Source organism: Carya illinoinensis, chromosome 4 (assembly GCF_018687715.1).
Source record: "Carya illinoinensis cultivar Pawnee chromosome 4, C.illinoinensisPawnee_v1, whole genome shotgun sequence".
Taxonomy (NCBI): domain Eukaryota; kingdom Viridiplantae; phylum Streptophyta; class Magnoliopsida; order Fagales; family Juglandaceae; genus Carya; species Carya illinoinensis.
The window spans coordinates 44417849-44443748 of record NC_056755.1 but is presented as its reverse complement, the minus strand read 5'-3'; the positions used below and the strand labels follow the sequence as shown (position 1 = coordinate 44443748).

General features: G+C 36.7%; 2 protein-coding genes and 1 pseudogene across 8 annotated transcripts; all 3 read left to right on the top strand.

Moving 5' to 3' along the window:
- Positions 1-5929: 5929 nt before the first annotated feature.
- On the top strand, positions 5930-11861 carry LOC122306152. Of its 6 annotated transcripts, XR_006241459.1 has the most exons (5): positions 6130-6418; positions 7273-7465; positions 8106-8255; positions 10387-10609; positions 11030-11861. XR_006241459.1 is itself a non-coding variant. In XM_043118579.1 (4 exons), exons 2-4 carry the CDS (start codon positions 6365-6367, stop codon positions 8234-8236), a joined length of 378 nt encoding a protein of 125 aa, XP_042974513.1. In that variant the 5' UTR covers positions 5930-6061; positions 6339-6364; the 3' UTR covers positions 8237-8426. The 6 variants fall into 6 exon arrangements, 5 of the variants coding, with proteins under 5 accessions (XP_042974513.1, XP_042974512.1, XP_042974511.1 ...); XM_043118579.1 differs by lacking the exons at positions 10387-10609; positions 11030-11861 and adding an exon at positions 5930-6061 and having other exon boundaries at positions 6339-6418; positions 8106-8426; XM_043118578.1 differs by lacking the exon at positions 10387-10609.
- Positions 10458-11861, top strand: LOC122306151 (annotated as a pseudogene).
- Positions 11862-22123: 10262 nt separating this feature from the next.
- On the top strand, positions 22124-25141 carry LOC122306150 (OBERON-like protein). Of its 2 annotated transcripts, none has more exons than XM_043118573.1 (3): positions 22124-22271; positions 23026-24199; positions 24312-25141. In XM_043118573.1, exons 2-3 carry the CDS (start codon positions 23065-23067, stop codon positions 24923-24925), a joined length of 1749 nt encoding a protein of 582 aa, XP_042974507.1. In that variant the 5' UTR covers positions 22124-22271; positions 23026-23064; the 3' UTR covers positions 24926-25141. The 2 variants fall into 2 exon arrangements, with proteins under 2 accessions (XP_042974507.1, XP_042974508.1); XM_043118574.1 differs by having other exon boundaries at positions 22127-22271; positions 23044-24199.
- Positions 25142-25900: the final 759 nt, after the last annotated feature.

Genomic DNA, 25900 nt, shown 5'->3' with positions numbered 1-25900 from the left:
GGCCAATTTTTTTTTTGTAGGATTCTTGATTATTTATATATTTATTTTTCATGCAATAATTTAGATTTTCTCATTTTTGGAAAAAGTATTCATAATTTTGAATTTTACAGCTATTTAAATTCGACTTGTAGGCTTCATAATTTATATATTTTTTAAAATTTTACTATTAATCAATATTATTAGAGTTTTCTTTATATTTTAAGAGAATCTCTTATCTTTTCTACGCTGATCATTTGTTGAAATTAGCTATTAGAATTAACCTAAATTATGTTTAGTATTAGGAGGCAAGTGCTTGGACTCAGGGGTGATCAAACAATGCTCTCATCCTGATGTGAGGAAAATTGCTTGAACCCAAGATGAGCAAGGAGCACTTACAAGGGTGTGTTTGCACCCCCTGTGAGTAAAGTATGCTTTCAACCCCAGACGAGCAACCTCAGGTAAGCAAGAAGTACTTGTACCTTATACGAGTAAACTGTGTTTGTACTTGGGAGAGCAACGAGTGCTCAAACCTCTAGGGTGAGCATAGATAGTTCAAACTATGAGGCGAGCCACAATAGCTCAAACCTTAGGCTAGCACAAATAGCAAAATACTTGCCACATCTATTCCTAGGAGTGAGTATAAGATACTCACACTCTAGGGTGAGGAAAGATTGCTCCAACCTTGAGGACAACCAAAGACTACTCAAACCTATTGGAGTAAAAGTGCTCGCACCTAGGGTAAGAAAAGGGTATTGTCCCACTAGGGCAAGCAACAAGTGTGCTTCTTAGGGGTGAGCATTAAAAAAAAAGTAGTATTTTTTGCCAAGTGTTCATCTTGGGGAGTGCAAAAGTAAAAAGTAATCATGAGTCAAGGCGAACACTAACATTTAGACCCATGGAACAACCACTTTGGTCGCATTACATGCTAGGGAATTGTGCTCGATGCCATAGGAGGTCCGCACAAATTGTACTAGCTCCATGGGATCTCATGCTTATATGGCAGCTTGACTCATGAGAATTTAAAAGCATACCTAATCTCCATAAATATCTGAACCCCAATCATATTAGTCAGATTACATGAGAGTTCGGCCCCCAAGCATGTAAAGTGTACTGGATGTTAACAGTATTTGATCAAGTCCAAGTCAGAAATTCCTACAAGAAATCTCCATATTAGACCCATCAAGCCAACAACACAAATACGAATAAAAAATCTCCATCTCAAAATCATTAAGTTGACGGGAGGAATATCAACAATAAATCTCCATCTTGGACCCATGATAACCGTTGTGGGTCATCATTGCGAAAGTGAAGATATTTTTGGTTGTTTCTCTATGTTTCCTTTTCTATTGTGGCCAAAGAGCATTGACATGGTTGTTCATCATCGACCGTGGCTGGTTGTTGAACAAACATGGTACTGTAATTTTTTTGAAAAAATAGGAACCCGAAGCGAAAGGAGGAGAAAGAACAGAAGAATGAAGAACAAGAAGATGGTAGCTGGATGGTAGGGAGTGCAAGAGAAGATGAAGATGAAGTTGATTTTGGAGATTTTTTATTGTCATTGGTTGGTTTGATTTAGATCAAGGTTGTTTTTTTTTTTTCTAATTCGATTTTTTGTAAGATTTTAGTCAATTTGGATATGTGGAAGCAGTATGTTGCCTAACCCGAACCTCTTGTAGAGGCATCTTAGTCGGATCAACAAAAGTAGCAAAAACATTACAATTTCCCTACTCTAACCAAATCCATACACTTTCTCTGATAGGGAGCCTTCTTAATGCCGACCTTCACAAACAAATCCCTAGGTCCTAGTTTCCAATCTACTTCCTCTTTGTTCTTCAAATTGGTGGCCAATAAATTTTTCCTAATTGATCTTATTGGAGGCTAACCAACAACCCGAGTTTCATCACCAACGTTTAGGCTCAATTATATCTTTTCCTTTTTCTAAATTTTATTTCCAACAATAGTAACATATTTTGGGAAAGTAAATGGTATAGTGAAGGAGAACTTGCCACCACAGTACAACAGTTTATGAGACCAACTCATATTAATTGATAAATTGATCGTAATAGTGGCAATTCTTTCTCATATTAATTGAAAATACCCTTAAGTGGAGTTTCATCAAACAGCTTGGCACCATTTCTTCCCTCCACACCTGATCAAAAAATTCATTCAAGTAACGAGACCTATACTCAGGTAAAAATTTTCCACACTTATCTTTCATTTTTCGTTTTACTTTGAGATTCATGTACCAAAACTTCTCATCAGTTAACCTCTCATGAAGAAATTGACCTATTAACGAAACACAAACCAACCCAAGCAACTGATCTATATTCTTCCTCATATACCTCAGAAAGTCCTCACTGATAACCGTACTGCCTTGCTTTCTTGTAAGGCTCATCAGAATCTTGTTCGGTCCTTGAGTCTTGTAGTATGAGAGCATATAGTCTTTGAACACGAACCACCTCGACAGACTCCCGATAAGGCCTCCAATGAAGCTCTTATAAACTTTCGAATCACTAGATTTGACGACGGCATTTTTGACATGATGGTTTGTTGCAGTCGAAATTTTATTAGAACCGATACCGGTCGATGACACTCGAGTTGAGAGACCCACCCTTCGCTTCCTTGAAGCACCATCATCAATCAAGTGCTTCATCTCGCTAAGCTCAACATCAGATGGCATGTTGATGGATGAATGAAACGAACGACGGAGAGGAAGATCTGAAGGTTGAGAAAATAGGCCTGGATTTTTTAAAGAATTTTCGAGAACAGAGGGAAGAGGGATTTCTTTGGGGAGAGCTACCGTGGGCACTGCCGCTATCTCCTCCACCTTTACTACCTTTTCTTCTTTCTCTTGCACAACCTGGTCTTGCCACTCCATAAATGATTGCTTGAAAACCTTTTAGTTTTCATGGTATTGATTAACTGAATCCCTGAGCTTCTGAAGCACTTCAAGAATTTTTTTCATGAGCAGCAAAGTTTTTGTTGTTTCTTGAATCTTACTCTATCCTCCATGAAGAATTGTTTGGCTCTATATATCACTTGTTATAGTTCTGTTTGTCGGTTGGAATTTAAGAATGAAAAATTGGGAAGAAAGAATTGTACTGAGAAAATATTATGGAATTCTCATTAATAAAAAGGAAATACAGAGATTAGTTCGATGCAATCTCACCCTCCAGATTGTTCCAAGCTCATACAGAATTCTCAATACCTGTCGCTTCTCCCTTGTTTTCCTTATACAGACTAGGCTAACAACTTAGACAAATGAAAGAACCAAACGTGGCCATAGCATAACAGAAAGTAAAATAAAAGGACATTAATTTTATTTACACACTTCTAAACGCATCGTTCCACCAACATGCTTTCACATTCAATGGGCCACAAGCCCACGAGCCTGGACCCAAGACTTCACAGTCTTCCTTCTAAAACGACAAATTCTCTTTCGTTTCATCCAAGCATCAGAACAGTACCTTAGCTCAAATTCCATTTCCTCTATTCAAACCTAAGCTCCTAACAGAGCTAGTCTTCCATATTTGCTCTCACCCCCACCAACAGTAGAAAATCCTTCAAGATTTGATAAAGATCACTAGATTTCAGTAATTTTAACACCACCATAAGAAATGGCCATAGGTGAAAATTGGATAACAACTACGGCAATCATAGGGACATCGAGAGTCAAAGAAGGCTAGAAATGACTACGCTTTTTGCGTCTCTTAGATCCTCACTCACACTTGAATGTATCAAGGTGAAGAATCAATCAGTAATTTCTTTTTCTTTGTACTTTCTTGTAAATCCCTACTCCCTAACTCTTTCAAGGTTATTGAAGATGTATTTCATTTTGGTATTCTATATGTGCACACGCTTGTACTTTTGTAAAAGTTCATGGATGGGTAGAATTTTGTCCTGAAATTAAAGCATGATTGTTACATATTCTTCCTCCTAAATTCCTGGAAAGATCTCTCTTTTAAAGCACCCTCTAAACGTACGTATACACTCCATGACTTTCTAGGGAAAGCGTTCCAAATTGAATCACCTGAAGGAGGCTGGGAATTATATCAATTAAACACTTGCATAAGAAAGAGAAAAGAACAGAAACGTTTCAGGCAAGAGCATCCTCTAAATGGAGATAAACAGATACAAATGAGGTAGTGACACGTAAGTCACCCTTCAATTAGGTGGGTGTGCTGCGTTGCAAGTAATTTTTTTTTCCACTGTTTCTGTCCAGCCAGCCCCGCCCCACCCCTCTCTCTCTCTCTCTCTCTCTTCTAGCAAGCAATACAAATCCATTAACTGCTACCATTAATAGCTACCATTGGAGTTTTTATTCCCATTGTTTCTATCCAGCCAACGAGAGAGATAGAGTGCCTTTTGAAAGAAAGCACCGATGGTCATTGTTCACATTTTTTCTCGGGAATCTATCTAATTTCTAACGTGGCAGTCCAGGTTTATTTCAACTTCTTTCTGTATCCAGAGCTCGTTAGCCACCAAATGGACATTCCTTCCAACAAATTTGATTAAAATTAAAGACCATACCAAAACTGAGTTTTGCTCCCATACCTCGAGTAAGGTAAACTATAAATCCATTATATGTTCCTGTAAAAGCAGGCACTACGGAGCCAAACAATACCTCATTAACTTCAAAAGAGAAGAAGTCAAGCAAATGATACCCATTAATCACAATTAACACTGCTGCCACAAGCCATAGCTTTTGATGTTTTGCTTCTTTGGGTTCAAAAGAGACGCAGAGAGAAGGGAGAGTTGCTAGAGAGAGATCCAACTTCTCTGGACTCAAAAGAGATACAGAGAGAAGGGAGAGTTGCTTATTTCCGTATTGCGTGAAGAGAGAGGTTTCGAGAGTGGGGTGGGGGAAGTGGGGGTATGCGAATGAGTTCCCATGCGTCGCGACAAGAAATTTTGAAGGTATAGCCGACACATGGCTTTTACCTATTGGCCTCCGTTAAATAGACATTGTAAGAGTATCCGGTGAGAAGTTATTCTCATAAAAGAATTTATTATTATTCCCTCCACCGTCTTCTCATTATAATCTACTTATCTACATGTATAATTATATATATAATAGTGGGGTCTCACGTGATCATATCATTAATCGGCCGGGTGGTGAAGACACGGTTGGCCCCACGCGGGACGAACCTAGACTGCCTTTAGGATGGAGGTGTAAATAAATAATTATTCTTGGAAACTACTATTAACATTTCTTTTATATAAATATTTGAAATTAATGATCACTTTTATTTTATTAGTGGAAGGTATCGAAAGAACACAACCTTCGTCCCTACAACAAAACCACGTATAATTTTCCAAGGATAATTTTAACAACTTTTATAAATCGTCTTTTTGTTTTTTAGTATAGATTAAAAAAAATTAATTATCATTCTTTACTTGAATTTCAATCTTTTTTTTTTTTTTTGGAATGAGATGAGAATATAAGTAAAAACTTTTAAATTCAACAAATAAATTCTTTTTTTCCCTTAAAAAATGAAAATAGAAATCTATGGGATATATAGTTTATCCCATTTGATAGAATTTATTTTTAGTTGATAGAATTTATTTTTTCTTAATTTAAATTTAAAAAGAGTAAAAAAAAGAGTTATTAATGTGCAAAATGAGGGGCCTCAATCTAATAATATGTTTTATATCATTAAGTTGATGAGTAAAAAGTTAGTAACGGTGGGGAAGATCGGAAAGCGAGTGATTACTCATTCATTTGTACTCAGTTTAAGGAGAGACCCAATAATGCATCTAATCCATCGTCAATTATTCAGTCCCCATTAATATCACGAAAAAATTTAATTATAAGTATAATTATGTATTAATATATGTATTAATATAATATAATTAGTTAAAAAATAAATTTTATCGAAAACAAAATAATATTACTTTAAATTTTAAATATGAATAAATCAGTATTAATATAGAAATTAATATACAAACGTACGTAACAAAACTCTAATATCACAGACACACGCGAAAGACAAGACAAAGAGTGCCCAAAATCAAACATCGAATGTTAAAACTTCATACCCCAAATTTTTCAGTCAGACTAGTACTGGGCATTCCTCTCACAGTAAGCTCTTTCACTTTCTCCTCTTTTATGTTATTTTTCTCTTTTCAGAAAAATGAAATTGATTTATAAGGAATATAGTTGCTGGGATCTTACCACTTCATCTCACTCCTATACTGTTTTGATTGTTGTCAGTTACGGGTTTTCTCTCATTTCATTCCGTTTTCAGGGGATTTTAGCAGAGTCCATGTTACAATCCTATCTTTAATGTTTTTGGTCATGCGCTATAATCCATTGTATTTTGAAGTGTTGAGGCTTTGTTTGGTTGCAAATGATTTAGGCGTTTTTGGGGGATTGATTTGGGAGATGAGCAAAGAACACCCACCGGAGACTCTTGATTTCTTCATTTGGACTGTTGAGGTATTTATCACCCCTCTCTCTCTCTCTCTCTCTCCTCTCTCTCTCTCTCTCTCTCTCTCTCTCTATGCTTCTGATCATTCGGGCCGTCTGTTTCCAAGTAGATCCTGTTTAATTTTGATATGTGATTTGGGTGTCTCGGATCATATGCTAGAATTGCTTGTTTGAGAGGTTTGATCATGGCTGTTGCTTGGTAAATTGATTCGCCTTGCTTGATTGCTTGTATGTACGGTAATTGATTTTCGAAATTCTGGCTTTTTTAGCTAGTCTCTTTGATTAAGTTTTCTGCGATTTTGGGTTCAATCGGCACTTAGTATTAGTTGAGATTGTGGTTAGTATGTTGGTCGCTTCCATGTTTATGCTGAATGGAGCAAGTATGAACTGGGAAGTTTCAGTTTTGATTGATTATCCTGATATAATAAAGTCGGACTTAATTAATCTTACAATGGAAAGGATATTGTATTGATTACGTTTTAATTAACAAGGCTAAACTGTACTTTTGGTCACTGAATGCACAGTACGTTTTCGTTTAGTCTCCAGATTGTATGATGTTGTAATCTTTTTTCCTGGAAAAAGGCTTTAATTTTGAGCCATATAGTTCTTCCATGCAAAAAGCTGATGAACTCCCTATGGATTTCTTATAAAACAATGGGATGAATAGAAACATATGCATCTACTCTGCTATTCTGAATTCAAAATAATTTAGCTGAACGCTATATTCTGATAGAAATGAACTTGGAAACATATGCATCTTTGCTGCCATTCTGACTCATTTATTGCTTTAAAAAAATATAGAAACATCGGGATATGTGGCTAACTGACATGCATTGAGCAAAATTCTATTTCTGTTTTTCCAGGATGTTGGTTTGTGGTTGGAAGAGATAAATCTCGGTAGTTACCGCCAGATTTTTAAAGAAAATGGTGTCAATGGAGAATACCTGGAAAGTATGTCCATGTTTACCACTGAGCAGATCCTTCGATTTATAAGACGATGCCACATGAAATGGGGTGACTTCATCACCTTGTGCAAGGAGCTCAGGCGGATTAAAGGTCTGTGTGTGTTTGTGCGTTTGTGTACACGTCTTTTCACTGGGGGCAAGATGCTTGCTCACAGATGTTAGGTTGGTATTGTGTTGGGGGGAGAGACAAAAAGTGGGGGGTGGAGGATGCCACGTGGTACAAAGGATGCTGGCATCATACTTTTGATTAAGGGCCTAAACGAAAAAATTTCTGTGCTTGACTAACGCTTTGTATAGCAGTTAGCAGTTTACAGGGTAATTCTTCTACATTACTCCTGATGTCTATAGGTAGGTACTTCTAGTTTTCCAAAATTAGAAGCAGAATAATATTTATTTTTCTTCTTCTTTTTTTATTTTTGAATTTGTGGGATTTTTATCTCTTTAAAAAAGTCTGGTGTAACTGGTTCATTCATCTCAAACACCAAACTTTTCACTGATATAGCACACACCAATATTAGTATGGTATTACATTCTCATTCAGCTCCTGTGTTAACATTTTGTTATTGTACCATTGTTATTGTTAAAATTTCATTGTTCTCCCTTTTATAATGAAATTGATATAGATTTTTCTAGAGGAACAAAAGTTGTGTGCTGAATAAGAGCTTTGTTGTGTCATCTCATAGTGTAATCTAGTTATGAGTTGTATATAACAAAGTCTACTACATCTCCAGTGGCTTGCTTGAAAGGGGATCAAAAGGTCCGCCGGCCATGGTGGGCTCCTTCTTGGCTCTCAATACTCTTTATCAAGGTGGTGAGACAGAACAGACAGTCACGAGTTGTTTCCTTGAAGCTGGAACAGTGATGCAAGATCTGCTTTATATGTATGTACTTTATGTGTTTTTTTTTTTTGTTTTTTTTTTCCTTTTGTTGGAAGAATGGAAGATAGGAAAGAATTTTTTTCTCTTTTTCTTTTTGTCTTGAACCTGACAGGATTGCTATTTGTTCTCCTATGGAGAGCTATATTTTAAATACAAGCCCTTTGTGTTTATTTATGTTGGTTTTATAGCTGTACCTCCTTTCCTAATCTGTGGACGAAAAAAAAAAGAAAAGGAATGCCATGTTTTGAGAAAGCAACGTACATCCTTTCTCTAACGGTATCAATATTCCCCTGATCGGGTTTCACATTTCATATTACTGGGAAGCCCTCTTTAATATTAGGAACATAATTGATGATTGAATTTCGTTCATATCTAAATTTATTTCTACCATTCATTGTTTAGTAATATTAAAAAGAGAGTAAATTAAAAAAAAATAAAAAATTGTTCTGATGGGAATGGTTCAATGTTGGACGAACGATGGACGGAATTTTTTAAAAAATAAAAAGAAAAAAATTAAAAAAATTTTGGAACAGACTGTAATTATGCTAACCTTTTTTTATTTTCTGTGATGGAGTAAATATACATTACAGTCTTTTGAGTTATACCTTTTTTGGTTTCGATTCTTCTTGTTTAGGGAAAAATAAAAATATAGTTTAGCAGGATTATCTCAAAAGTAGAAACAAAAATAGAGGAACAACAATTCTTTGTTACCTTTAGGAATAATTGATGTCTGTCAGCATGTGTGTGTGAATTTCTCTTGAGTTTGCATATTGAAGCATTTGCCGCTGTTACCCATATTTTCCTTGCCAGGAGGGTACTGTTCATGATTATGTATTTAGTGGTGTCAATTGTGCTTGAAGGCCACACTCCGATTCCTGCTGTTGTGTTTGGTGCTTCATGCCTAGCTGAGGCGTTGGCACATTTGTCTTGTTCTGCTATAGCTGTTGAGGAAGATAGTTGTATTGAATTGCAATTACTCTCACAGAAGATTTTCATGATTGGCTTTTCATCTTTTTCACATTTTTTTAAACTAGAGTATAAAGAGAGAAAATTCAATGCAAGCATGTCAAAAATACAAATAGTGACTTGTTCTAATTTGGCCTTCCCCCCAGAAATATGTAGGATATTTGGAGTTATTCTGAAAAGATTATTTTTATTTTTGTTCAATGATGCTTTCCTAGATTGTGACATGGTGGTATATGAAGGATGGTCGGAGTGGTTGATAAGAAGATTTGGCCATTTTCGATATTTGAAGCTTCTGTGAAATCTAAAATTAGTTTGTTTTCAATAATAGGGGCATGATGATATAAGGTAGGTTTTGATGTATTTTTATCATGTTTTATTTAATTTAACATACTTTTGAGACCCTCAGGATTGGGGTAGATCGATCAAATGCAGTTTGTGGTTTGAGCAGTTAAGAGTTTGGTTAGTGGGCATCTATCTGTATCCTTTAGTAACAGAACATCTGTATAATTTATAATTTGTGGTCAATGTTTGTATAATGTTTTTGTGCCATATTCACTTCAAAGCAGCTAGCTACATGTAATTCTACTCTTCTCTAGTGGTAGATGATCAGCTGCATGTGGCTCTTTCAATGTTGTTTGCAATGTGGTGCTTTCTTTGCAGTTTGTTGATTTGCTTTCTTTGCAGTTTGTTGATTATAAATGCATGGGTCATATAACAAACGAGGAATTGTGGAAGTGACCGTCGTCTGGATTTACATTTTATATCAGACTGTCGCATGCCATACCCAAATTGTAAATTGTAATATATAGATCATGATTTCTTAAATTTACAAATAACATAAATCCATGCCGCCCCAAAATAGTAGATATGGTATGTGGCTTGTATTAATTTTCACTATACAAGACAGGACATATATATATATATATATATATATATATATATATATGAGGACATCCGATCCCACGAACAAGTACCATGTCCCTGCTACTTGGCCAAACAATAGCCTGATCTATCACCCCCCAAGAAGAATCTCAATCTACTAACTTATATATAGACATGGCAATCTACATCCAATATAACGAGAACCAATAGGATCCCATTATAATAAAGTTATATATAATCTCAGCCCCTTCTCCTCTACGCTTCCCCATATCGGCTTTCTTTACAGGCCATCCTCTCTCACTTTGTGGCAAATATTACAACACTACCACCTCCAAGAGGCTAATTAGATCATAAATAATGGCAACCTCCGCCATCCAACAGTCAGCATTCGCCGGCCAGACTGCTTTGAAGCTATCTAATGAACTCGTCCGCAAGACTGGAGCCCGAGGCTCTGGTGGTGGTCGTGCTACCATGAGGCGCACCGTGAAAAGTGCCCCATAGAGCATATGGTAAGTACTTAATTAGCTAGAGCATATATAAGCACTTCAATTAAACATTATTATTATGACCACTCATCCTTGAAAACTATATATTCTGACCAGGATATAATATACCATGTATATATATGATTGATGGCCAATATAAAAAATCTTTAACCAGCTAGCTAAGAAGAAAAAACCATTGTAAAATCATGTCCAATATTGGACTTCCATCAACCTTGTAATTTAGTTTAAAGTGCAAAACTACATTTCAAAGCGAACCATCTAGCTAGATCATGTATACATATCATTTAACTTGGGCAACATGTATAAATGCATAGTTGCATACATGCACGCGCGCACACACATATATATAGAGATCACAAACACACATTTTTTGGCATAGAAAAGTTCTCTTAATCTCTGGTTAATTGTATGCATGTAAACTAGGTATGGCTCGGACCGTCCCAAGTATTTGGGGCCATTCTCGGAACAAAACTCCATCATATCTAACTGGTGAATTCCCTAGTGATTACGGTTGGGATACTACTGGCTTATCAGCTGACCCTTAGACATTCGCCAAGAACCGCGAGTTGGAGGTGATTCACAGCAGGTGGGCCATGCTTGGAGCCCTTGGCTGTGTCTTCCTAGAGATCCTTTCAAAGAACGGTGTCAAGTTTGGGGAGACAGTGTGGTTTAAGGCTGGTTCCCAAATCTTCTCTGAGGGGGGGCTTGATTATCTTGGCAACCCAAATTTGATTCACGCATAGAGCATTTTGGCTATTTGGGCTGTTCAGGTTGTCCTCACGGGTTTCATTGAAGGCTATAGGGTTGGAGGAGGACCACTTGGTGAAGGACTCGACCAAATCTATCCTGGCGGTGCCTTTGACCCCCTTGGGTTGGCTGATGATCCCGAGGCATTTGCAGAGTTGAAGGTGAAGGAACTTAAGAACGGTCATCTGGCAATGTTCTCCATGTTTGGTTTCTTTGTTCAGGCTATTGTCATCGGAAAGGGCCTAATTGAGAACCTCTTTGACCATGTTACTAATCCGGTGGCCAGCAATGCATGGGCTTATGCCACAAACTTTGTCCCTGGAAAATGAGCAAGCCTCACTAAATAGATACACTTCTCCTCAAATGTAACACTTTGGCTTTGTACGTTGAAGTTGTCTGCTGTTCCTCCGTAGCGATGTAACGCTACTAGTAGAAACTGCTCTCTACAGATTGTTGTATTGTTGAAGTTCTCAATGAAAGTTAAGACGCTCTAGCTATTTGGCCTGAACTTAAATTGTTAGAATGGTTGTGTTATAGATTTGAATATTATTCCCTCAAAACTAAAGGATCATGAATAGTACTTTTTCGCAATAATAATAGATCCTTGAGGTTTTTAATGAAACATAAGAATATGGGCTTTTGGGGCCGTATGATCGTTAAACAAAATAAGTCCATTGAACTCATGCATGGGTAAAACATATGGTCGAGTATCTTTCTTTCCATTGAATGCAAAAGAGGACCCACACACATATATATATATATATAAAACATCATACTGCATAAATATTCCTTCTAAGCCTTGCTTTTTCTGCAGGCCCCATCTCCCCCTGATCTAAACTCCCATGAAAAGAGGAAAAAAAAAAAAAAAGGAAAATAAGAAGAAGAAGAGTAGGTTGAAACAGATATGAAAGGAGTAAAATATATCACTCCAAAAGCCACCATGGCATTATCACGCACCATCTTCTCCAAAGCAAACAGTGTTTTGAAAGACAAGCCGATACCTGAATTACATAACCATTTATTCCTCAAGAAACTCCCTTCCAAATCATTCCCTCATTTTCATTTTGGACTTTCTCCCAGCCCTTTTCCTCCTTCAAAAAGTCCTTTTGCCCGCACATCAATCGACTCAACCCTTCCTAGACTAGCCTCCAAACTTTTCCTCTTGGATTTTCTTACAGAATAGTTGAAAAAATTTATGGATCTAACTCATCTCTTAAGACTGGTTTAAAGAGATAAGTTTGCTCTAACTTTATAAACATGCCCAGATTTTTATCCACAAGCAATGTGAAATACCTGTCTTAACACCCTCCCTCATGTGTATGCCAATATTTTTACTGGTCCTTATCACGGGATAAGAAGTGTGGGCTCCCGTCTGCCATTTGTCCTATGGTGGGCTTTGATATTATAAAGAAATTTATGGGCCTAACTTATCTCTTAAGACTTGTTCAAAGAGAGAGGTTTACTCCATCCTTATAAACATACCTGTCTATACTCCATCCTTGTTCAAAGAGAGAGGTTTACTCAATGATTCTTATTCACAAGCAATGTTGGATACCCATCTTAACAGTAGTCGATTCCAGGTTTATATAATTTGCATCATACCGAATTAGTTTTTAAGAAACATGAATATTTGAAACGCATAAATTAATGATATATAGAAATAAACTATCTCCTATATGTGTACATTGATTATGATCTCGTGCATCGCAACCCTCAAATTAAGCAAATCTTTCTAGCACATATCCTCCACAAAAAGGTCCATTGATTGATCTCCAATGGGTCGGGAAAGTGGTGATCCCAATACCATTGCTAGACCCTCCATTGCTCTCTTGCAAGAAAGGTTTGGGCACTTGGAGAAATTAAACGAAAGAAGGGAGGAGAAAGAGCTTCTAAAACAGGTTGATCTCAAATACCGAAAGGATAGCGCTGACTATACACTTTGAGCCTTCAAAGTTACCATTTCAACCTGAAAGGATGATTCCACATTATAGGTCAAATGACGTTCAAGATTCACTCTCCATGGGGCTTAACATGCAGAGAAACCAAGCTAATGTTTGAGTAATGAAGATGTAACCCTTGGCAAATGTATGGTTGGCCTGATGGTGCAACCACGACAAGCATATCAACAAGTTGTGAGAATTTGGACCAGCTCGATACTTCTCTGTCTGTAGACATGAAATCCTAATAATTCTTAATTTCCTGTTTGTATGTAAGTAGGCATCGAGTAATATATAATGATATAATTATGATCCATTTATATTATGTAGCTACTGTATATATAGATACCTTTCATTGACTTCATATAGTATATTTATATGTATGATGAGAAGCCGGCCGGGATACATAGGGGGTGCTATTGGAGATTGTCAAAATGGAGGTTTGGATAATGAGTTAATGAGATCAAAATTAAAAGTTAAATAAAATATTATTAAAATATTAATTTTTGAAATATATTTTTATATATATCATGAACTGCCTTATATATCATATCATTCTATATAAATAAGCTGAAGTTATACAAATCATTTTTCAAGAAGTTATGTATAATAGGCTAATTACATGCATGCTAGCTGTCGGGATCCCCACAACATATATATGCCATTATATAAATATATATATATATATATATATATATATATATATATATATATATATATATATATATATATTTGAGTAAAGCTACTTTTCATCTTTTTTATCACAATCTTCTTATCATTTTATGACGTTGTATTAAGTGATTTAAGACTATTTATTATGTTTAACTTGTAAATCTATTATTGAGCCTAAAGTTTCAAGTTTTGTGTAATTATATATCTATACATAGATTTTGATGATAACAAATGAATTCAAAGAATAAAGGAGTTTCAAGCTCATGTTGTCTACACAATGGAGTCAAGTACATTAAGGAAACAAGCATGAATAAGAAGAGAACAAGTTCACATTAAAGTCATAGAGTAATGTTGTAAATCTCTTAAAAATTTGAAATTAGGATTAAGGTTCAAAATTAATATTTTATCATAAAACATTAAAATACATTTTTCACATGTGCATAAATATTTTGAAAATTAAATTTGAAAATTTTGAAAGATGATTGATTGTCATCTTTTACATATGTATTATATGACTAAAGGTTTGAATTTTGAAAATATTAAAGATGATTGATTGTCATCTTTCACATGTGCATGTTTTATTTGAATATTTTCAAAAGTGATTGATTTTTTTTACTTATGTAAAAGGTAGATATTTTTGTTTAAAAATTTTGAAAAGTAAAATGTGCTCCTTTTGTTATATGCAAAAAGTAAAAAGATTAGGTTTGAATTTTTTGAAAAGTAAAGTGTGCTCCTTTTGTCATATGCCAAAAGTAAAAGATTAGGTTTGAAATTTTTGAAAAATGAATGATGTTGTCTTTGACAATTGAAAAAGAAGAACCTTTTATTTGAATTTTTTGAAAAAGTGAATGATATTGTCTTTGACATGTTAATCTTTTTAAATTTGAATATGAAATCTCATATGCTTATAAATAGATTATTTGAGAGCTTCACATTTACAACATCAAGAGTATACAACATTCATTCAAAGCTTTCATTGTCTCTTCTCTAAGCATTAAGCCTTAATCCTTATTCATTTTGAGAGAGATATATTTTGCGCTGTATTGTTCTTATTTCACTCATTGAGGAGGGTTTTCTGATAATCTACCCACTATCAGCTCTTGTATCAGTAAAATTGTGTGTATAACCTTTGTGCGTATAAAAAGTATTCTACACAGGGAATAGTTGAATCACCACGTGTAAGGTGATTGCAAGTGTAGAGGGTGTTGTATACGGATCCTTTGTAGCGGTGTTGTTCAAAGGTGTAATAGATTTCTATCTCCACCTGAAAGAGGTTGAATAGTGAATTTGAAGATCCTCAAGGGGTAGCTTGAGGCGAGGATGTAGACAGTGGGGCCGAACCTCATTAACATACTGAGTTTGTTTCTCTCTTACCCTTACTCTTTATATTTATTGTTGTTTCGTATTTTGTTTATATTGTGTATTGTATATTTGATTTATAATTATTATTTTTTTAAATACATCTCAATTCATCACCCTCTTGTGTTAGTCATCTGGGCAACACATCATTTAATGCCACGTCAAGAGATGTTGAAAGGATGATAAATAGATTTTTCATATATATATATATATATAAACAATGTTGTAATAAAAAGAATAAACTAATATTATAAAAGTTTTATTCTCTTTCATATATAAAGCGGATCTAAAAACTTTTTTACGCTCTCTAGGAAACGCTCCACTTTTCTTGAAAATTCCTTCTTGGGATTCTTTTCAATTTTAGTGCCTAGGGCTTGGCTATGATAGCGACCTTGCCCCCCATGGTGTCTTCAGCATCTTTGGAGGCCTCCTATAGTGATGTTCTGGTTAAACAAACATATGTGTAAGCGATGGTTAAGCAGTATTCATCTTCTTACAAATTGCTGATGAGATATTCGGTTGATGTCAATGGTTAACTAGGGGTCATATTTAGAGATTTGGAGGTGACAAAGGCAACCAGAGACTTTCGTTTTGATTTGGCGTTAAAGTTTACTTGTGTCCAACCACCGATAGAGAAGATTCGTCGTCATATTATCAAGTCTTGGGGGTTATTGGAGATATCCACGATTAGCTTCATGGATGTTCACCATGCGCTTCTTCGGATGCATTCTGAATGTGATTTTGTGCATGCTTGGGCGAGAGAAGGCACATTGATTGAAGGCTGCATGTTCCGCTTATTCAAATGGACCAAGGATTTTGATTTGCATATTGAATCCTCCCTCGCACCATAGTAGATTTTCTTGCTTGGACTTCCTATGCATTTATACGTGATAGATTGTTTGTAGATTTTAGCTACCAGATTTAGTTGTTACTTAGGCACAGATAATGCAACTTTACATTAGATAAGAGCAACTGGTGCACGCATCCGTGTAGAGGTTGATTTGAAAGAAGAATTGTTGCAGAGCTTCTCGATTGTGGTTTCGGCTAATAAAAAGATATGGCAGGAAGTGTGCTATGAAAAATTGGATTTCTATTGCACCAAATGTTGTTTTCAACGTCACATGGAAGTGGTTTGTAGAATAGGAGAGTATCGACACCCTTCGGGTAGGGAGAGAAACAAGAATTCAAGATAGAAGGAAAAATCAAATGAGAAGGATGTGCCTAATGGAATAATTGTGGGGCAGGAAGATCCATAGAGCTCTGATGTTCGTAAAGTCAATGAAAATGCAACTCCAATTCAAAATGTGATGACTATCATTGAAATAGAGGAATGTGAGATTATGGCTAAGGGGTTGAGAAAATAGATGCAAATCAGTCAGATGGTTTGATGCACAGGGTATAGGGTCATACAGATGATCTTGCCCCTGTTAGTGATGGTATTTTTGTGAGAATGTAAATTTGGAAGAGTCTAAACAGCCTAATGAATAGGAGATTTCTAAAGACATGAGTGTCATGGAAGAAGGGGGTTGTATTGTGGTGCAATCTCAGGATGGAATGCAAGTGGTGGAATGGCGTGCTTTGAGAGAGCATATTGTTGCTGATGATTTTGTGCAAGACCATACTACTTTAGTCTTTGAATTATTGGAAATGGAATGCAGGTCCAGTGTCATTTTAGTGGATGAAAATGTACCAAGAGCAAGAACCCAAGATATCAACTCCGACTGTGAAGAAGTTTGCAGATTTCAACCTTTAGCAAAGAAAATATGTTATGATTCAAATACTGAGATATAAGAATTGAAATCTACTTGACATAGTGGCAAGAAACAAATGGTACATCAATCACAACGGGTTTTATCCCGTTCTACTAAACTTAATTTATGATTGACAATATGTTAGTGTGGAATGTGTGGGGGTTAGGCACATCCAAGAACGGATTTTGTCGGATGGTTAGAAATATTAATGTGGATATTGTAGTGATCATGGAACCTTTTTTAGATGCTAGTAAATGGATCGTGCGGTGTTGTATTTGGGGCTCTCAAAGTTTTGTAGTAATGCAGAGATGGGTGGCGAAATATGGGTATTTTGGAAAGATTCATGTGAGTTTAAAGTATCGTGTATGTACTATGTCTAGCCAAATGATCAATGGTTGGTTTCGTAGTGGTGCAGAAAATACACTCGTTACTTTTATATACACGAAATTTAACCAGGTAGAGAGATGTGATTTATGGTGTTGCTTAAAGCATGTTTGTATAGATGGACCATGGATGTTAGGGACTTCTATATCATTCGGGAGGATATAGAGTGAGTTGGTGGGAATCCGCGACCCCTAGCTTCCATGGTAGATTTTAATGAGTGTTTGGACTCCTGTAGTTTGTTAGATCTCTCGATGGTGGGAAGGCGTAGGTCATGGTGTAATGGCCATGAAGGGAGCACGAGAACCTGGGCACGCTTAGACCTGACTCTCATTAATTCTTCATTTGTGAATTCTTTTTCGATTGCTTACTTTGAATACTTGCAGAGGAAGTCCTTGGATCATTCCCCTATAGTTGTTTGATTCCAAAAAAACGGAGATATTATACGGATCACAGCCTTTCTGTTTTCAAAATATGTGGTGTAATCATGCAGGTTTCAAGCCTTATGTTGAAGCAATTTGGCGAGAACTTGTCATCTCTTATGGGATTCACAAGTTGGCAAAAAAATTGAAGAAAGTGAAAATTGCTCTGTGAGCCTAGAATAGTAATATTTTCGAGCATGTTGGTCAGACCATCAAAGCGCTAGAGGAAAGATTATAAATCCTCGAAAATTAGTTGCAAAATGGTTATAATCTGGATTTAGAATGTGATTACCTTATTACCAAAGTTGAGCTAGATATTCAGGAACACAGAGAAGAAACACGTCTGTCGCAATTGGTAAAAAGTAAGTGGTTAAAGAAGGGTAATCAAAACACTAATTTCTTTCATGCTAGTGTTAATCAGAAAAGAAAGAATGTCATTTCCCAGATGGTCTTAGAAGAAGGTAGTATTTTGGGGAATCCGGAGTTTATACATGAGGGTTCTACTAATTATTTCAAGACCTTCCTCTCGGCGTCGAATATGGTTGAGTAAGGGGATCTATCATCATTGATAGAAGAAGAGGTTTTCCAAGATGATAACATGACTCTTGTATGTGCACCTTCTTTTGAGGAGGTTAAGGCTGTGTTGGCTACAATTCTGAATGAGAGTGCACCTGGACCATATTGATTTGGATCAACTTTTTATGTACATTGTTGGGAATTCATAAAGGAGGATGTCATGGAGGCTGCAGTAGAATTTTTTCTCGAGAACTCATTTACCTCATTTTTATACAGTTTCATACATTGTGTTGATCCCCAAGGTAGAGGAACCTAAAAGCTTTGACAAATTCAAAATGATAAGCCTTTCGTCTATGGCTTATAATTTTTTTTTTCTAAGATATTGGTTCAACGGTTGACTCGACTTCTTCCTCACTTGATCTCATGTGAACAAGGAGACTTTATTCTGGGGAGGAGTATTTTTAAGAACATCACTTTAGCTCAAGAATTGGTGCACTCTCTGAACAAGAAAGTGAAAGGTGGGAATGTAATGCTAAAGATTGATATGGTCAAGGCTTATGATTGAGTTGATTGATCATTTTTTGTAAGAGTTCTAGAAAGTTTTGGGTTTTCATCTCATTTTTGCAGGTTGGTGATGAATTGTGTGCGGATCCCATGGTTTTCCATAATAATGAATGGGACTTATAAGGGTTTCTTCCAACCCTCTGGGGGCTTAAGATAGGGGGATCCCCTCTCATTGTATTTATTTATTGTCATGGAAGAGGTATTGTCTAGACTCTTACAGAAGAACTTTGTGGATGGAAGGATCAGTTGCTTCTCTCATCCTGTGGGTGCCCCGTTGGTGTCGCACTTTCTCTCTGCTGATGATTTACTAGTTTTTGCTAATGGTGAGAGGAGATCAGTGCGACGTTTTGTTCAAACTTTGGAGGTCTATGAGAAATGGTTCAGCTTATTAATAAAGACAAGTCAATGCTTTTCTTTTCGAAGCATATTACAATATCAAGGAGCTAGAGTTTGATGAGGTTCATCGGATTTGTTGAGGGGAAATTCCCTGTAACTTATTTGGGAGTCCCCTTAGTGTTAGGCCGCTTAACCTCGAGAGATTTTGATCCTCTTGTAAGGAAGATAAAAAACAAAATGACAAGATTGAAATTGAGATTACTCTCTCAAGGTGCTCGACTTGTCTTACTCAGGCATGTTCTCACTTGCATGGCTACTCATCTCTTGGCAATTCTTCAGGTGCTGATGGTAGTTTTCAAAAAAAATAAATTCGCACCTATCTATATTTCTTTGCGGGAAATCTAATGGTAAGCCAAAACGGAAATGGTTTGCATGGGAAAACTTATGCAAACCTGTCAAGGAAGGTGGCGTAGGACTTAGAAAATTTTCAGAGGTCCAAAGATTACTACACATGAAATTCGTTTGGCATCTTTTAACAGTGGACAACCTTTGGACAAAGTTCTTCTATGCTAAATATTTGAAACACGGTCATGTGATGCTTGCAAAAGCGCATCCTACAACTTCCCAGTTTTGGAGATCAGTTGTCAGTGTAATTCCTGAAGCTGTCGAAAATGTGTAGGTGAAAGTGAGAGACGATGGTTCTTCTTTCTAGTTTGACAAGTGGCTGACAAATGACCCTTTGTGTAGCAGTTCTTAGGATCTGTTTGAATGGCTCAAAATACGGGATTTGTGGGTTGATGGTTTATGGGATGGAGAGAATCTTGTGGAGCTCGTTGGCTTGGAAAAAGATGAGGAGATTATGCAACAAATAGCAGTAGGGAGAGATGGGCCTGATATTACGGTTTGAAAGGCTGCAGTAGATGGATGCTTCACGACGAGAAGTGCCTAGGATTTAATTCGTGTCAAAGGTGTTAAACGTCCTTAATTGGATTGGACTTGGCATCAATTGCTACAAAAGAAATTTTCTCTTGTATGTGGAAAGCTAGGTTTGGGGCATTACCAGTTGACAATCGAAATCTTTGGATATTCCCATGGTATCACGCTATGACTGTTGTCTAAATGGTGATGTTGAAACACTAGATCATGTGTTGCAACTGGGACTTATAGCGTTTCAAGTGTGGGCCATGGTGTCGATAGCTCTGGGTGTTCCATAGATGAAGGGGAACTCATGGTGGGAAATTGTACAAAGTTGGTTTGCATATGTCAAAAAATCCAGCCATCGAGGCATTTTACTTGGCTTGTTACCATCTATCATTTCTTAGAGATTATGGCTAAGGCAGTGCAAAGTAAGGATGAAAGGAACAAAGGAATCGGCAATGGGAGTGTGGATAGCCATCAAGGTATGGATTTAGAATTTATCATCTCTTTTGATTAAAAAAATGGACTATATCTTCCACTGACAAAGCCATCCTCAAGGCACTTGAGGTGCCGCTATTTATTGTCAAAGAAGACCTCCGCATCTAATTCAATGGAGGAAACCTGCACATGGATGGATAAAGTTAAATGTTGATTGTAGTTTTTGTGGTAATTCAGGACATTGTGGTGGAGGGGGACTCCTATGAGACCAAAATGGAAATTTTATTTTTGCCTTCTCTTCTCATTTTGGACATGGTATTAATAATAAAGCGGAATTACGTATCTTAATTGTGGGTTTTGGTGTTTGTAAGGAGATGGGTTTCACACAGGTGGCAACAGAATGTGATTCAAGCTTGGTGGTTGATTGGTTAAAGTGTCAAAGGTGCTTGACTTGGTATTTATGGGACTATGGGATGAGTTGTTAAATGGTCTACTTGACATCTATTTCACAATTGAACATCTATACAAAGAAGGAAATTGCCTGGCAGATTCTCTTGCACGTTAGGGAGAGTAGGGTCTCAATATGAGATTCAATTCATTTGTTTCTTTACCACATAAGCTAAAAGGCATGATTCGTTTAGACAAGATTGGCCTTCCTAACATCTTAATCTAGTGTTGGTGTGGTTTATTTGAAGTTTTTAATTAGGTCAGTTTAGTTTATATTTCTGGTTTTTGGCTAGGCATGTTTATTATATTTCTAGGCATGTTTAGATTATTGTTTAGGTTTTTTTTTAGTTGGTTTTAATGCTTGAGATGGTTTTTATTCATTATTTGTAAATCTCAAATATCATGCTTATTATCATGGTATTTTTTTGCCATAGGCGTGGATAATCAATAAAATTAGGTACCATTTAAAAAAAAAAACTAATATTACAAATTTTTATATGAATTTTACTACATATAAATTGGTGTAATTTATTATGAGATTCATTTAATTTTTTTTTTAAAAAAAAACTAAAACTAAAACACTTTAGGCCGTGTTTGGAACATAAACTCAATTAAGATCAACTTAATTTAATTTAGTTTTAAACTGAATCTAATATCTAAATATCTAACTCTCAAATTACTAAACTTATCTCAAGTCTAAACTTATTTACTCGTAGAAACTATAACTTTTTTCAACACAGTATTTTTTTATCACGTGTGATCTACAATATTTTTTAATTTTTTATAAATATATTTAAATTTATTTTAAATTGACTTTATAAAATTTATTATATTATTTTAATTTACTATTATTTATAAAAAATTCAACGAAACTTTACTCTTGTGAACGTCCAATTGGGCTAGTTGTATCTTTTAAAATAGCTAATATCTAACCCGACCGCGGGTTCTTTTACCAATTTTCCGTTTGTTTGTCCGTCATTGACCGGTAGTGGACTTTTTCGCGTGAATTTGCAAGTTTCGAAGGGGTAGAATTGGAACACAGTCATTTTATTTTTTATTTTCATTACGTTTTTGGGAATAGAAATAAATCCGGACTTGTATTTTCGTCTGTGTTTTGTGCCCCCAATTCTCCGATTTGAGCTCGGTTTTTTTCTCCGGCATCGTCCTCTTTCGTCCGGTAAGTTCTCCGCCCTTATTTCTCGCTTTCTCTTTTCCTATTCTTTGTTTGGTCGCTTAGCAAAATCGAAGAAACTGAAGCAGGAAAATTTCGGATTTCTCTCTTTTTTTCTACAAACAAGCTTTCCTCTTTACGAAACGAGAGTGGCTGTTTTCGATTGACTTGGGGATTTTTCTTCCATTCGTCTCTTAATTTTCGTTTCTCATCTGCTTTGAAGGTGAAACTTTTTTTTAAGGTTAGACTTGCGTTTTTGTCCCCTTTTTCCGTAACCAAACAGGTTGCGAAAGATTGATATAAACTGATCCGCAGCAGCGTGTATTTTTTTTGTGATCTGTTGATTTTGTGTGCTATTTGTTGATTTTTTTAATTGAGTCTTGGTTTATACTACTTGAATTTGTCCTGTGTTGCTTCGTTGCCTTTCCTTTTTTCTTTTTTAAATGATCTGTCGCTTCTTGATTTGTGTTTGTGTGTGAGCTTGGAAGTTGAAAAGTGCACTGAAAGATTGGTCAAAGGTTATTGAATTTATCTGAAGCTCTGTTATAGGTAAAAATATTGGAAGCTTAATAATTTGCTGTTTCTCTTACCCATCCTGTTTAACTTACATTTTGTAGAATTGATCAGTCTGTATGTTACGTGGAATGATAATAATTATTTCTCTTCGATATTATGAATGAACGTTGGTGTGTGTGTGTTTCTGTTCTGTGTGACTTTGCTTGCTCGATTGTTTAATCTGAGGTTATTCTGTTTTGTCAAGTTTGTTTCATTCTTTCAGAATAAGTGGAGAAATTGATTGATGGGCACATCGTCTGGTTCTAACATCCACCATCAATCTTCGTCCAAAATGCTGCCTCCACGTCAGCAAACACGACCTGGAGGACTACAAACCTCACTGTCCCTTGTCTCTTTAGATGCCCGCCTCTCCCCAGAGGAGCCCAGATCAAATTCTGATCAAATTCGTGAGTCCCCTACTGAGAGTGCTAGTTCTCGAGAAACTTGGCCCACTGCTGATGCCATCATGGCAAAGAAGATGATGGAGAATGGGAAAGCTGAGAATGATTGCCCTGATCAATCAGTTATTCACAGAGTTTCTATTGCAGATAAGATCTCCCTTCGGGACATAGCAAGAGAGAGAGTTGATATTATCTCTGAAAAGATGCATCGTTTACCTGATGACGTTCTAGAAGAGTTGAAGAATGGTCTCCGAGTTATTCTTGAAGGCAATGGTGGTTCACAGCAAAGAGAAGAATTTTCTACGTTGCAGAAACTTGTCCAGAGTAGAACTGACTTAACCGCTAAGACATTGATTAGAGCCCACAGAGTTCAGCTTGAAATTCTTGTGTCAATAAATACTGGGATTCAGGCATTCTTGCATCCTAGTATCAGTCTCTCTCAGACTTCACTGATTGAGATCTTTGTCTACAAGAGATGCAGAAATATAGCATGCCAAAACCAGCTCCCAGCTGATGATTGTACATGTGACATATGCACTAAGAGAAATGGTTTCTGCAATCTTTGCATGTGTGTAATCTGTAACAAGTTTGATTTTGAAGTAAATACCTGCAGGTGGATTGGGTGTGACTTGTGTTCTCATTGGACTCATACTGATTGTGCTATTCGCGATCGACTCATTTGTATGGGTCCTTCTGTTAAGAGTGGAGCGGGTCCATCTGAGATGGTTTTCAGGTGCCGGGCATGCAATCGAACATCTGAGCTTCTTGGGTGGGTTAAAGATGTTTTCCACCACTGTGCACCAGCCTGGGACTGTGAGGCTTTGATGAGGGAACTGGATTTTGTTAGTAGGATTTTCCATGGAAGTGACGACCCCCGAGGGATTAAACTGTTTTTCAAGTGTGAGGATCTGAAAGAAAAAATGAAGAGTGGAGTAGAGGCAGCCACAGCCTGCCGGGCAATTTTAATGTTTTTCCAAGGTACATATACTTCGAAGCATTCTATAAATTTTAGAATTACTGGTGTTTTTGGCTTTGCTTTATTTATTTCTTTCTGTTTTTCTTAATTATGGTATGTATGTCCTTAATGAAGAGCTTGAGGTGGACGGACCAAAGAGTATGGAAAATGGGGAGGGTGGAAGGATGATAGCCCCACAGGAGGCATGCAATCGGATTGCTGAGGTGGTTCGGGAAGCCAGTAGGAAGATGGAAATGGTGGCTGATGAGAAGTTGAGAATGTTTAAGAAAGCCCGCATGGCTCTTGAGGCTTGTGACCGTGAGCTTGAGGACAAGGCGAGGGAAGTAGCAGAGCTGAAGCTGGAAAGGCAAAAAAAGAATCTGCAGGTAGAAGAGCTGGAGAGGATTGTGAGGCTTAAACAGGCAGAAGCTGATATGTTCCAACTCAAGGCCAATGAGGCAAAACGAGAGGCTGAGAAGCTTCAGAGGATTGCTCTTGCCAAGTCTGACAAATCAGAGGAAGAATATGCTAGCAATTACCTGAAACAACGGTTAAATGAGGCAGAAGCTGAGAAGCAGTATCTGTTTGAGAAGATTAAGCTGCAGGAGAGTTCTCGTGCATCACAGAGCAGTGGTGGGGGTGACTCTTCACAGATGCTGATGTATTCCAAAATCCACGATCTACTTTACAATGCTCCACCAAAGGCAGACGGCCAGCCAAATGAACGTCACCCTTTCAGGACGAATTGAAGAGTGCTTCATTATAGTATATTAATTAATTTTACCCATGATTGAACTAGTTTGATTAAGTGGTGTTTGTTTTTGGGGAACATTTGAACTTTTTTATCCGACTGAGGCGAACATATTACTAAAACCTATTTGGAATTAGAAGTTGATTCTTCAAATAGGGAAAACTTCAGGATGTTTATAGTTGTTTCACTTATATCATTATGACTATTTCTTAAACCTGGTATAAATTATGATGGACAAAGATTTTGCTCGTTCATTTGTCCCTGGAGTACTATCTGGAAAAGAACAGGGAGTTATTCACCTATGATAGCTGAAGCCGATGATCCATGGCTTTGTAATTGAAGAGGTTAGAGATCCCAATTTTCTACAGCTTGTTTTGTTGATCTTCTCCTTCGGCAAACATGGAGGAGCCAGAGTTCCATTTGAAGAAACTGACAAAATGGTTGAGCAGTATGAGTGGCTGACAATGACATCTTTGAACAGTCCGGGTCATATGCAGCTGCAGATAAATCCTCATTTTTAGGCATGAAGAGTTGCAGTTTCCATCAAGGACTTGGGGGAATTATACAAAACTGCATTCACTTGCTGGATATGGTAGCATGCAGGTGATGGTTTGGTCGATTGGATACATGGATTGAGTTTTCCCGAATGTGAATAGCAGAAGCGGAAAAAACCAGAGCCATATGGTAGAAATAGCGTGTGATTTCTTAGCTGCTGGTTAAAGTGATATGAGAACTGGTGTGTATTTATAGCTTGGTTGATGGTATGATATTTTTGTTTTCCTGCTATAGGAGTAGGAGTGTTTTCCTGCGTAAATCAGGTTAGTTGAATGCTAGTTAATGCATTAACTTTTTGTTCCACTTTTCCTTTGTGTATATTTTTCATTCAGTGCAATTGGGAGGCCAAGACCAAAAGAGCAAATTGGAGAGTAATGAAATGAGCTTTTTGCGAAGTTCTAGCTCCAAATGATGTGGA

What these genes read in the sequence shown, in the direction of transcription:
- LOC122306150 (XM_043118573.1), top strand. Translation starts at nt 23,065, where the DNA reads ATGGGCACATCGTCTGGTTCTAACATCCACCATCAATCTTCGTCCAAA. An exon ending in AATTTTAATGTTTTTCCAAG is followed by an intron (nt 24,200 to 24,311) that starts GTACATATACTT and finishes TCCTTAATGAAG; the next exon opens with AGCTTGAGGTGGACGGACCA.
- LOC122306152 (XM_043118578.1), top strand. Translation starts at nt 6,266, where the DNA reads ATGTTTTTGGTCATGCGCTATAATCCATTGTATTTTGAAGTGTTGAGG. An exon ending in TCTTCATTTGGACTGTTGAG is followed by an intron (nt 6,419 to 7,272) that starts GTATTTATCACC and finishes CTGTTTTTCCAG; the next exon opens with GATGTTGGTTTGTGGTTGGA. An exon ending in GGAGCTCAGGCGGATTAAAG is followed by an intron (nt 7,466 to 8,105) that starts GTCTGTGTGTGT and finishes CTACATCTCCAG; the next exon opens with TGGCTTGCTTGAAAGGGGAT.